Genomic DNA, 14065 nt, shown 5'->3' with positions numbered 1-14065 from the left:
AAAATAAAAAAACTTTCAAAAGGGCACTTGCCTTGTCCAGAGGGCAAAGGGCAGCTGCTCTAGCACCACCTCCTGTCTATCTGTGCGCGTGCCTGAGCTGCACTGACTACTAAAGAACAAGCGAGCGCGCGTTCACGCGAAGGGGAGTGAACTTTCGACACAGCAACTGCTACAGATGAAAACGAAAGTAAAAAGTTTCCGCAGCATCCATTTTGCGCCATAAAACTCAGAGGAGAATAAGAAGAAGACGAATCCATTTCGCTTCGACAGAAAATAATACAATCTCAAATTGGAGAGGAGATTACAGAGTAAGTAGGCTACTATAATTCAGAATAACCTTTCAAAATATCACAGTCGATTTAACAGTGAGAGTGGTGAGTTGCTGTTTAATCCAGTTCCCGTTTAACCAGAGTTTTCAAAGAGGGAGAATCAGCATTGTGTTCTTAGGGCGGAGAGGTGTGACGCAGCTGGAAATAAGTCAAACGTTTCCACACAGCCTCCACTTTGAGACAACAGAGAATATTAACTTCTCAACGTGGAGACGAGAATCAAACCTGCAAACTCGTCCCTTTCGACCTCAATCACCGATTTGAGTGTGAACCAGGTCGTTCATGTGAATCGTGTCCGGGGAGTTGTAATATAGGAGGAGAGTTGATCACAGACCCCTCCGTGTGCAGGCAGAGAACCAGGCTGGAAGAGTTTACACATGTCCTGTTATCAAGCTCCCTAGCTTTGGGTTTCAATCTGAAATATTGCCAAGTGCTTTTGCCTTTGGCTCTCAGTCTCACTTTCGTCTTCCTACGCGAATGTTTGCAAACTATTTTAAACTTCACAGATGCGGCTGTAAGTTAGAAACGCGCGTTGTCATCATGTCTGTTTATGTTTAATGCAAACAATTTTAAATGTTCTTCAAAAGCCGTTCAAATTTAAGCAGAACAGACACTTCATCATAAACATCATAAATAACATCATAAATGTCCTGAGTGTAGGCTAATTTCCCTCTGGCGTTGAGGTCACCAGCAGCACTAAAAGGCGGATTTGCGAGGAAGTAGGTAGTGATGGCGACTGGAGAAATGAGGCTTTCTGAAACACCGAGGCTTCGAGGCACATTGCATAATAGATTCATTAGGTCTATTCAGGCCCCATAAATGCTTTATACACTACTGACACCTGCTGGCGAAGATCATTTAGAGCACCATTATGGATTACATGGAAACGGAGCCCTGTAACATTACTGCATGAACTGATTGAACTGATTTTGATTGACAACTTGACCACTGATTGTCAATCTGGCCACACCTGTAGTAATTGATCTGTGCTGCATATAAACCAAGGGAAGTGAGGAAGGTATTGTCTGATGTGTCTTGATATTTATCACCCTGACTCTGCAATACAGTTGAGTTGAACTGAGGAGCAATAGAGTCCTAGCTGTAGGATAGTTGAACAAACTGACTCATCTTCATCTGCCTGGACCCACGACGAAGATGTGTTAAAACAACTCTTCTATTGCTGGGGCAGTGGCTATAATTGAGCAAAGGAATAGCCAGCCAGTAGCCCGCACTAAACACTGAGGACATATTAGAGGTGGATGGATGGATGACGTTAATTATCCCTCTAGGGGGAAATTTGGTGATTCAGCAGTGGAAAAATGTTAGAGCAACGTTGTAAATGCAGATCCAGAATATGCATAGTAGTGGAATATAGTGTTGTTCCCAGTGAGCTCTGGTGCACTCTGACAACCAGGACCACGTTCCTGCTCCTTCTACTCACTGAGCTGCCCAGTCTCTCTGACAACCAGGACCACGTTCCTGCTCCTTCCCCTCACTGAGCTGCCCAGTCTCTCTGACAACCAGGACCACGTTCCTGCTCCTTCTACTCACTGAGCTGCCCAGTCTCTCTGACAACCAGGACCACGTTCCTGCTCCTTCTACTCACTGAGCTGCCCAGTCTCTCTGACAACCAGGACCACGTTCCTGCTCCTTCTACTCACTGAGCTGCCCAGTCTCTCTGACAACCAGGACCACGTTCCTGCTCCTTCTACTCACTGAGCTGCCCAGTCTCTCTGACAACCAGGACCACGTTCCTGCTCCTTCTACTCACTGAGCTGCCCAGTCTCTCTGACAACCAGGACCACGTTCCTGCTCCTTCTACTCACTGAGCTGCCCAGTCTCTCTGACAACCAGGACCACGTTCCTGCTCCTTCTACTCACTGAGCTGCCCAGTCTCTCTGACAACCAGGAGCACGTTCCTGCTCCTTCTACTCACTGAGCTGCCCAGTCTCTCTGACAACCAGGACCACGTTCCTGCTCCTTCTACTCACTGAGCTGCCCAGTCTCTCTGACAACCAGGACCACGTTCCTGCTCCTTCTACTCACTGAGCTGCCCAGTCTCTCTGACAACCAGGACCACGTTCCTGCTCCTTCTACTCACTGAGCTGCCCAGTCTCTCTGACAACCAGGACCACGTTCCTGCTCCTTCTACTCACTGAGCTGCCCAGTCTCTCTGACAACCAGGACCACGTTCCTGCTCCTTCTACTCACTGAGCTGCCCAGTCTCTCTGGGAGGAGCTGGACAGGTTTCTGAGGGAGGCAGCTTCTCTCATGATGGTGGAGATGCTCCAGCCACTGTGTGTGTGTGTGTGTGTGTGTGTGTGTGTGTGTGTGTGTGTGTGTTGTGTGTTTCGCCGCCTACACCTTGTGATGTGCGTGTGTCTCATGACAAATAAAGATGTTTGTTTATTGTTGTTTGTTGTTGACATGTTGTCACTGATCTGTTCTGGGACTGTTGTGCCATAAGAGCGTCATGCTGTATGTGAAAAAGATGCACATTCATCTCTGCTTTATAAACCATCAACCTACCAATGGATCTATTAATAATTTGACTGCTTTTCAGGGGCACCGCCTCTAAAATGAGTCTCTGTGGAGAGAGGAGGAGAACACTGCCTCTGAAATGAGTCTCTCTGGAGAGAGAGAGGAGGAGAACACTGCCTCTAAAATGAGTCTCTCTGGGGAACATCACACGGACACCAAAGCTAAGAGGTAAGATGAGAATCCAGAACTGTTCATGACTGGTCTCCATCTCAGAGCTCAGCAGTGATATGATGACATCATCTTTAGTCAGAATACATGAGAGACTGAAGGTCTCTCTCTGTTGTGTTGAAGCTCAATCCAGCAGGAGAGACCACCCTCACCTGTACCCAGCTGTGTGTCCATGAAGAGTGACAGGTCTATGGAACGACCAATCAGCTTCAGAGAAGGAGATCTTACCACTGAGTCACGGTAGGAACTTCAGATTGTTGTTATTAAACTGTTTTATACTAAAACATAAACTGCACCAACATCTATGATTACCTCTGTAGTCAGTCATTATTAACCTCTACCTTCAGCTCAACTTATAGACCCTACTGTGCGTTTCCTGGCTCATATTGACCAGATTCTTATCAACCTTGTCAAAGTAGTCATCAATTAATATTCACCCTCTCAAATTACATCAGTGAGCGAGATGTTGGTATGTGGGGTTTGGTGTCTAATCTCATGACTTGCTCACCACTCTCACTTATTAAAAGCAATACCGTTGCACACCAGCACTAGAGGGCAGGCATGAGGAAAACATGTCCTGCTTCAGACAGCTCTACCTCAAGAAGAATAAATGTCACAGCTGAGATATTTACACTGTAGGAATCCTGGGAACCGTAGGAGAAACTGTAGTGACAAGTTAGAAAACGGGTATGAATTTAAAAGCACCAACTGCCACCAGGGTGGAGTACTGTGGATAACATTCACACAAACTTGTTAGTTAGCTTTGACAACCGTAGGACAATACCAGTGGCATCTGCATAATGTAGATCTCAACCCAGATCCTGCAGAGCTAATTATTAATAGATATAGTTCTCACCAACTGATTAATGCAAATGCTACTTAATTGTCCATTAAATGATGTACTATTCTTTTCATTGATGGTAAAAGGTATGTAATAATGACCAGTGCTGTTATTTCATATCCTGTAATGAAGGAGAGATGCTAGTTTCCTCTTTATTGAGACAGTAGGGGTGAGAGGGGTGAGGAGAAGGGGAGACACAGGGGAGAAGGCTGTAGCGGGATCAAACCCACCCTACCAGGAGGGGAAATGTGCTTCTGAGACAGGGGGGTGTTAAAAATCCTAAAAGAGCCGACCAACTCTCTGTCCCTCCTGGCTGCCCAGCCACTGTCCCACCCACCCAGGTGTAGAGGGCGGTGCTTCACCTGTAAAGAGGTCAAAGGTTACCCAGCATCTCCTATGTGTTCTTACCGACACCCACCTTGATAGCCATCCTTTCCCACTCAGACATTCCTCCAATCTTTTTCATGGTTCATATTGAACCACTGATGTTATTTAATAAAGGTGACATGTTAGAGTTATTCTTTAAAAGGAATTAAGCATTAAGATGTAAATCATAACATGTTCATCATAAAAATGAAGTGTGACAGATCTATGGAGCAACCAATCCTTTTCAGAGTAGGAGACTGTAACTATCTATCTATCTATATCTATCTCTATCTACCCCTCTCTCTCTCTCTCTCTCTCTCTTTCTCTCAATCTCTCTCTCTATATGTCTCTAAATCTCTGTCTCTGTGTGACTCCTTGTGTGTCTCTGTCTCTCAGAGCTGTTCATCTGACTATACAGCAAACCTGACTTCTGAATCCTAGCCCCATCTCTAGCAGCACACACACACACACACACACACACACACACACACACACACACACACACAAGCTTGTCTAACAGAACACACGCACATACACACCACTAGATGGCGCTTGATAGGTACAGTCATAAACCATTTTCACATGAGTCCAAACCCCCACCAACACCCACTAACGTGTGTTCAGTCTTCAGTGGTGAAGGGAACACTCATCATTCAGTCTCATGTCTGCTGACTCTGCAGTAGACACGGGTATTTCTCAGCTCCAGCTCTGATCAGCAGTGATGTAAACACCGACCCCGGGTAGACACGCTGATTTACACCCCTTGTCCTGAGCGGTGATGACCTGCGTTGTTGTTGCATGTGTCCTTGTCCAGATGAGCAGCTTTTGCCTCCTGCTACTTTGTAGATTACAAGTGAACGTTTTATTCATTAATCATGTATGGGCTGATGTCATCATGTGTAGGCTTGTATGGGGTGAAGTTACTTTCATATGGGCGTCTTTTTCATGGTTCATATTGATTTACATTTCCACCCCAACAAACACAGCAGTTCCAGCTGATAATACTCTGGTGATGTCTCTGTGTCTTTGACAGGATCAAACAGCAGAGACCAGCCTCACCTGGACCCAGCTGTGTGTCCATGAAGAGTGACAGGTCTATGGATCCACCAATCAGCTTCAGAGAAGGAGATCTTACCACTGGGTCACGGTAGGATCTTCAGATTGTTGTTATAAACTGTTTTATACTAAAACATAAACTGCACCAACATGTATGATTACCTCTATAGTCAGTCATTATTAACCTCTACCTTCAGCTCAACTTATAGACCCTACTGTGTGTTTCCTGCCTCATATTGACCAGATTCTTATCAACCTTGTCAAAGTAGTCATCAATTAATATTCACCCTCTCAAATTACATCAGTGAGCGAGATGTTGGTATGTGGGGTTTGGTGTCTAATCTCATGACTTGCTCACCACTCTAACTTATTAAAAGCAATACCGTTGCACACCAGCACTAGAGGGCAGGCATGAGGAAAACATGTCCTGCTTCAGACAGCTCTATCTCAAGAAGAATAAATGTCACAGCTTAGATATTTACACTGTAGGAATCCTGGGAACCGTAGGAGAAACTGTAGTGACAAGTTAGAAAACGGGTATGAATTTAAAAGCACCAACTGCCACCAGGGTGGAGTACTGTGGATAACATTCACACAAACTTGTTAGTTAGCTTTGACAACCGTAGGACAATACCAGTGGCATCTGCATAATGTAGATCTCAACCCAGATCCTGCAGAGCTAATTATTAATAGATATAGTTCTCACCAACTGATTAATGCAGATGCTACTTAATTGTCCATTAAATGATGTACTATTCTTTTCATTGATGGTAAAAGGTATGTAATAATGACCAGTGCTGTTATTTCATATCCTGTAATGAAGGTGAGATGCTAGTTTCCTCTTTATTGAGACAGTAGGGGTGAGAGGGGTGAGGAGAAGGGGAGACACAGGGGAGAAGGCTGTAGCGGGATCAAACCCACCCTAGCAGGAGGGGAAATGTGCTTCTGAGACAGGGGGGTGTTAAAAATCCTAAAAGAGCCGACCAACTCTCTGTCCCTCCTGGCTGCCCAGCCACTGTCCCACCCACCCAGGTGTAGAGGGCGGAGCTTCACCTGTAAAGAGGTCAAAGGTTACCCAGCATCTCCTATGTGTTCTTACCGACACCCACCTTGATAGCCATCCTTTCCCACTCAGACATTCCTCCAATCTTTTTCATGGTTCATATTGAACCACTGATGTTATTTAATAAAGGTGACATGTTAGAGTTATTCTTTAAAAGGAATTAAGCATTAAGATGTAAATCATAACATGTTCATCATAAAAATGAAGTGTGACAGATCTATGGAGCAACCAATCCTTTTCAGAGTAGGTGACTGTAACTATCTATCTATCTATGTATCTATATCTATCTCTATCTACCCCTCTCACTCTCTCTCTCTCTCTCTCTCTCTTTCTCTCAATCTCTCTCTCTGTATGTCTCTAAATCTCTGTCTCTGTGTGACTCCTTGTGTGTCTCTCTCTCTCAGAGCTGTTCATCTGACTATACAGCAAACCTGACTTCTGAATCCTAGCCCCATCTCTAGCAGCACACACACACACACACACACACACACACACACACACAAGCTTGTCTAGCAGAACACACGCACATACACACCACTAGATGGCGCTTGATAGGTACAGTCATAAACCATTTTTACATGAGTCCAAACCCCCACCAACACCCACTAACGTGTGTTCAGTCTTCAGTGGTGAAGGGAACACTCATCATTCAGTCTCATGTCTGCTGACTCTGCAGTAGACACGGGTATTTCTCAGCTCCAGCTCTGATCAGCAGTGATGTAAACACCAACCCCGGGTAGACACGCTGATTTACACCCCTTGTCCTGAGCGGTGATGACCTGCGTTGTTGTTGCATGTGTCCTTGTCCAGATGAGCAGCTTTTGCCTCCTGCTACTTTGTAGATCACAAGTGACCGTTTTATTCATTAATCATGTGTGGTCTGATGTCATCATGTGTAGGCTTGTATGGGGTGAAGTTACTTTCATATGGGCGTCTTTTTCATGGTTCATATTGATTTACATTTCCACCCCAACAAACACAGCAGTTCCAGCTGATAATACTCTGGTGATGTCTCTGTGTCTTTGACAGGATCAAACAGCAGAGACCAGCCTCACCTGTACCCAGCTGTGTGTCCATGAAGAGTGACAGGTCTATGGATCCACCAATCAGCTTCAGAGAAGGAGATCTTACCACTGGGTCACGGTAGGATCTTCAGATTGTTGTTATAAACTGTTTTATACTAAAACATAAACTGCACCAACATGTATGATTACCTCTATAGTCAGTCATTATTAACCTCTACCTTCAGCTCAACTTATAGACCCTACTGTGCGTTTCCTGGCTCATATTGACCAGATTCTTATCAACCTTGTCAAAGTAGTCATCAATTAATATTCACCCTCTCAAATTACATCAGTGAGCGAGATGTTGGTATGTGGGGTTTGGTGTCTAATCTCATGACTTGCTCACCACTCTAACTTATTAAAAGCAATACCGTTGCACACCAGCACTAGAGGGCAGGCATGAGGAAAACATGTCCTGCTTCAGACAGCTCTATCTCAAGAAGAATAAATGTCACAGCTTAGATATTTACACTGTAGGAATCCTGGGAACCGTAGGAGAAACTGTAGTGACAAGTTAGAAAACGGGTATGAATTTTAAAGCACCAACTGCCACCAGGGTGGAGTACTGTGGATGACATTCACACAAACTTGTTAGTTAGCTTTGACAACCGTAGGACAAGACCAGTGGCATCTGCATAATGTAGATCTCAACCCAGATCCTGCAGAGCTCATTATTAATAGATATAGTTCTCACCAACTGATTAATGCAGATGCTAATTAATTGTCCATTAAATGATGTACTATTCTTGTGCTGTTATTTCATATCCTGTAATGAAGGTGAGATGCTAGTTTCCTCTTTATTGAGACAGTAGGGGTGAGAGGGGTGAGGAGAAGGGGAGACACAGGGGAGAAGGCTGTAGCGGGATCAAACCCACCCTAGCAGGAGGGGAAATGTGCTTCTGAGACAGGGGGGTGTTAAAAATCCCAAAAGAGCTGACCAACTCTCTGGCCGTGTCCGAATTGCATACTACTTGCTATATAGTAGGCGAGATGCAGCATGCTGCATCAAAACTGTGCATACTGTATTTCGCCTACTATATAGTAGGTACTATATAGTAGGCGAAATCGGCGAAAAAATGGCCGAAAATGTAGCATAGTCCAGAGCATACTGTTCCGGAAGTCGAGACGTGATACGTCACTGGGCTGTGAGAAAAATAAAAAAAGATGGCGAACGAAGAGGTCTCCGGGACCGCAGCGGGAGTTTTCAAATGTAAGTATTGACTTAATTTGTCGATGAAAAAATTATTTTTTCCGACAGATATCTTAGTTATAACGACACAGAGCTACAAATGCAGTTTTGTGTATATACGTGGGGTAGAAATGACATTTCGAAAAAGAACGTCATGATAGCTAGCTGCTTGCATTGATCTCTGTGGTGGACGTTACGTTAGCTAGCTAGCCCAGCTAACGTTAATAGGCTGCTAACGTTACAGGTGTTCAGACGGCTCTTGCTCAAAACGTATTAATGTCATAGCTTAAATGTTATTATAGCTAGAATCAAGACAAACAGAGTAACATTTCCATGTAATATGACCATGATTGCTTAAGAAATGTATAAGAAATGTCGAAATTGTGATGAGTTGTTAAATGGCTAACCTAAGCCACCGAGCCTAACGTTACTTGAAGTTGTTTAAACAATTGTCTGTTCATTCCGTGATTTAAACGAGTTCAACTGTTCATATATCAATATATTAGTATTCATTGTCCCATAATACTTCTGGATGTATTACAGGGACCAACGACCACACCAGGGACGATGATCCTCTGGAGGACGGCTGCATGGGTGGCCCCCATCGCCTCTTCCAAGACCCCGTACCACTTCCACGAAGCGGCTGTGGCCTCCCCTCCCTCTGTGCTGACCCCAGTTCTGGGGCTCTTTAGGTCCTATGAGGTTAGATAACAGTTTTCTAGTGTCATACAAACTGTGAGTCCCTATCAATATATTTGCTATCATGTAGCCTGTAGATCAAAATCACCTTGTACATGGCTACAAGGTTCTCTGTGTGCTTTATCCAGGCTGTCTCCGTCGTCCCCTGCAGCCCAGCTTCTAAGATGTCAATATAAATCAATATTCAAAGTAAACAGACCGCTGGATTGCTTCTGAACAACAATGCATACGTTAGTTAACTTACTCCAAGCCTTTCAGCGTGGTGTTTCTCTTCCCCGTAAACAGGGAAGAGTTGGCCGTCCTCCAGAGGGAGGACCGGCTGATGTTGAATGGGGGAGAGAGAAGGCAGAGATGAAGGCTGAGTGGAGGGAGGAAAGGGGGTTGTTTAAAGTCCCAGTTAACCAAAATCAGAGATTTGCTTGAAAACACATTCTATGTGTTAGTGATGCATTGCTGATAACATGTAAAAATGGGATGAACCATGTGTAGTACTGAATTGTGAAGTTAGACCAGTTTTGTGTTTTTAACCAGTTTTGATTTCCGGATTTTCTGGGCGGGCTTAAAACGGGTACCGGATGACGTAGAGCGGTGTTCTTAGCATATCCCCGCCCTAACACTATATAAAGCTAGAACGGATTTGAATCTCCGGTTTTCCTGCTCAATCTTGAGTCTAGAATTAGCTAGTTTTAACCAACAGTCTAGAATTAGCTAGTTTTTCTTAGTTAGCAATGCCTATGCATAAATCTAAACGAAAATGCATCCTTCCTGGATGCCAGCAGGAATGGGATGATAAGGTCTGCTTCTTTCACTCCCGAGTAAAGCTGAAATGAGAAGCAAATGGTTAGCATTTTTGAAGAGCCATGGTGTTAGAGTCTGTCACCGCTAGCGCCCGCCTCTGCAGCAAACATTTCACTCCCGAAAGCTTCTGCAATTATAATATGAGGCTTTTGGGTTTCACGGACTCACGACTGGTCCTGGTGAATTCGGCGGAGCCAACCATCTCCCTCCCCGGCCTCCATTCTCCTGTCGCATCAACCTTTGGTGCCGACACCGCTGCCTTGTGTGCTTATAGCTTATTAACGTTATAACGTTAGCTAGGTAACGTAAGCAATAGGAAAATACACTGCTATTAATATACAAAATATGTCTTGACATGTATGTGGTAATGTCAGCTATGATGAATTATGTAATCTTAGGAGGAATTATAGCTAACATTAGCTATGTAGCTTGTTTCAGATGGGAGTGTGTATATAACCTTAGTCTAGCTAACAGCTAGCAGCACCGACCAGGCGACCACCCACCAAATAACGTTACGGATGATATATTATGACTATAAGCGTTAACTATACAGAAACTGCCTGCCATATTTGTGGCACCTGATGGGCGTATGGGTTCACCGGTAATGGTTACAGTATATTTCTCCAGCGGGAGACCGGGAGGTGGGAGCGAGGGGGATGGTTAGGAGACCGGGAGACCGGAGCGAGGGGGATGGTTAGGAGACCGGGAGACCGGAGCGAGGGGGATGGTTAGGTAGACCAGCGGGAGACCGGGAGCGAGGGGGATGGTTAGGTAGACCAGCTGGAGAAAGACGCACCCTCTCCCAGTGAAGCGGTGCTCGGCGGCTACTGGCTGAACATTCCAGTTCTGTTGGATATGTTGCGGGAAAGTTGAAGCCGAGTGCTCGTTATTCTCACACATAACATTGCCAACGAGAGTGGATGAGTCTGTCCCGATTATCAACTCCGGTAGTACGCTTCTTCGCGCTATCAGCGCTGTTCAAGCCAGTGACTAAAAGGTACATTTTAAACAACTTTTTCCATTGATCCCAAGGTACGACAGGATCGCCTGGGAGGGATAGGAATGGGTCCGGAGGTGGCAGGGAGAAAATAGGGACAGACTCATACATTCCTCGTTGCCTGTTTTTGTATTTTGCATCTAAGGGCAGTAACACTGGCGCGTTGGTATAGAGTAGCTACAGTTTTACCTGTGTTTGTCAGGAGGTAGGTTAGGAGGAAGCATCTGTGCGTTTGATTCATTAGACAAGTGTAATTTCAACTCCTCTCTCCTGTTTTCACAAAGCTGTGCCTTCCTACCACAAAAGAGACGGCGTGCCAGTGAGACAATATGCAGACCAGAGAACGGTACTATTTGACAGGTTCTTCCCTCCACACCCCCTCCCCACGCAATTGGGTGTGGCTTCGGTGCCTTCAGCAGACACGCCCCCACGGTCTCAGACCAGAGAATGCTGCTGATTTTTAACCGATTTTGAAGCCTTATTTTATATACTTAGCGACATTTTGAATCACTCAGATTTGGCTGGGTGGTTAATGACATGTTTTCCTGTGGTGTGTGAAGCTCATAACAAAAAATTGAACTGGGTTAACCTGGACTTTAAGGAGAGGGAGGACCGGCTGATGTTGCTTCTAGAAGCCTCAGTCAAAAAAAACTGTTTTATCTTGTTCCATTATTGTTTTTGTTATTTTTTATTAAATGTATTTTCTTGAATTAAATTGGTGTTTGTGTGTCATTCCTTGTAATGTATTCCCAGTCAAAGAACAAATGTCACTATACCTAAAACCAGTCATTAGAGTAAAAGAACATTCCTAATGGACATTGTAGTTTGCAATTAGGCATAAAAGACGGAACACACATGTTGGTTCACAATGCTTCATTGGAATTATTCAGAGACGGTTATGAAAGCATCACTGTTTAATGTGTCTGACTAACGACTACTTGATAAGGGAGTTACATGTCCAAAGCGCTCTGCGTGTTGTGTTAAGACCTTCCAAGTTACTGTACATGACCTGTACACATATCAAGACAATGTGTCTGATGTGTAGATATTACACTTTGTTGAAATGTTAATACATCAAGAAGTAACCTTTACATGTATAATGGAAGAAACACAACCATAAACATTTCTTGGATATTTTTATTACACAATGGTCTTCAAATATACTTTTGACTTGTTTATATTTGGTCAGATCATTAGCTTTCCTTGCAAAAGGTACTGACAGAAGAACGCTGATCTGTTGTCTCCCCCTAAAATACTTAAACTGATTACTATGTACAGTGTTACACATAAATTTAAATACAAATACATTTAAACAAATGCCTCAAGGCTGCCTATAACCAACTGATCGGTGTTTAAAGCCTCAAGGCTGTCTATAAGGAACAAGGCAAAGCACACTCATGAACTGATAGACTGACTACTTATGGCAGGATGGGGGTAGTCGTGCTCACCAAGAGCTGCGATCCAGGCAGCTTGTGCTGGTGCTGATGCTGCCGCTGCGAGACACTTTCTGAGGCCATCTCCAGGGTTGGGATGATCTGCAGCAGCAGGACCATGGCCACCATCAAGGTCTTCAACCTTTAAATGGTTAAATGCAATTAGGCCTACTGTAAGTCGCTTAGCAGACACACAACAGTGTCTGCTAAATAAATGACTAAGGTAATGCTGGACAAAAGTGTCTGCTAAATGACTGATGTAATGTTACCTCCAAAGACTAGCACCTGTGTGTGAATGACAAGACCATTGTAAAGGGTGAGTACTGAGAAAAGCTCTAAATGCAATGAATTATTATTATTATTGTTATTGCTATTATGAGCACCTCCATGGTCTTGCCCCATCCTCCTGACCATCACCAAGGTTCCTCTGTGTCGATTTTGACAATCTGAAGTCCCTCCTTGTGTCCGCGCCGTCAAAATAGGTCCTCAGCAGGGACGTGGAGGTTGACTTGGTGAGGACCTCTGTCTTCCATGTGAGCCTACAGGGGGAATATTATTAGGGCAAACTTTAACTCATTTGTGCGTATGGCATATACTTGTCTTTACAATATGATAATAGATAGATGTCATTATCTGTAGAGCTAAAATGTAACATTACAAAGCAGGCGTGTAGTGATGAGTGAACCCAGGTAAACTCAGTTTACCCACCTCTTTAAAATGAGTTGAGTTTTATTGTTTTGCTTACCTGCCTCTCAGAATCTATTTAATATAACATCCCTGGTACAAATGTAACAGTATAGCTAGCCCCAAGCCAGCACATGCGGGGCTATCAACTAACCTAGCTAACTAGCGTAGCTAGCAAGCTAACGTTCAATATTTACCTCAACTACAAGCATGTCGAGAAGATCTCATGACGGCTCTTCTCCTTGCAGCGCGAACACGTCTTCTCCTGGCGGCAGCAGCAGCCGCACATCCCATGCCAGGAAAAGGCTACATTTTTGTGGATAATACACAAAATGATCACAGAAAACACCGGATAATTGTACCACAGCTTCGCGGGAGTAAACAGTATCGTATCCCGTCACTTCCGCTGGATGACTCGAGTAGCATGCTGTATTTTCTCGCATACTACACGCGTTTTGTGGAACAGTAGGTACTATATAGTATGCAGTATGCCTACTATATAGTGCCTACTATATAGCAAGTAGCAGGTAGTATGCATTTCGGACACGGCCTCTGTCCCTCCTGGCTGCCCAGCCACTGTCCCACCCACCCAGGTGTAGAGGGCGGAGCTTCATCTGTAAAGAGGTCAAAGGTTACCCAGCATCTCCTATGTGTTCTTACCGACACCCACCTTGATAGCCATCCTTTCCCACTCAGACATTCCTCCAATCTTTTTCATGGTTCATATTGAACCACTGATGTTATTTAATAAAGGTGACATCTATCTATCTATCTATCTATCTATCTATCTATCTATCTATCTATCTATCTATCTATCTATCTATCTATCTATCTATC

The 14065-nt window shown here is 44.3% G+C and overlaps 1 protein-coding gene and 1 long non-coding RNA gene across 2 annotated transcripts in view; both read left to right on the top strand.

Moving 5' to 3' along the window:
- The first annotated feature begins 204 nt into the window (after positions 1-204).
- On the top strand, positions 205-3258 carry LOC311328752. Its single transcript, XR_014631238.1, has 3 exons — positions 205-308; positions 2893-3038; positions 3162-3258. It is a non-coding gene; the product is annotated as an uncharacterized lncRNA (long non-coding RNA).
- A 2097-nt stretch (positions 3259-5355) lies between these two features.
- Positions 5356-14065, top strand: part of LOC311328754 (NACHT, LRR and PYD domains-containing protein 3-like) — a 65246-nt gene continuing 56536 nt past the window's right edge. Inside the window, exons 1-2 of the mRNA XM_084462671.1 lie at positions 5356-5392; positions 7394-7507. Of these exons, the coding sequence (XP_084318797.1) occupies positions 7440-7507 (68 nt within the window). The 5' untranslated portion in view covers positions 5356-5392; positions 7394-7439. The remainder of the gene's footprint in view (positions 5393-7393; positions 7508-14065) is intronic.

Source organism: Borostomias antarcticus (genome assembly GCF_949987555.1).
Source record: "Borostomias antarcticus genome assembly, contig: scaffold_92, whole genome shotgun sequence".
Taxonomy (NCBI): Eukaryota; Metazoa; Chordata; class Actinopteri; order Stomiiformes; family Stomiidae; genus Borostomias; species Borostomias antarcticus.
Note: the sequence above shows the minus strand (reverse complement) of the source record. Positions and strands in the feature narration are given on the sequence as shown.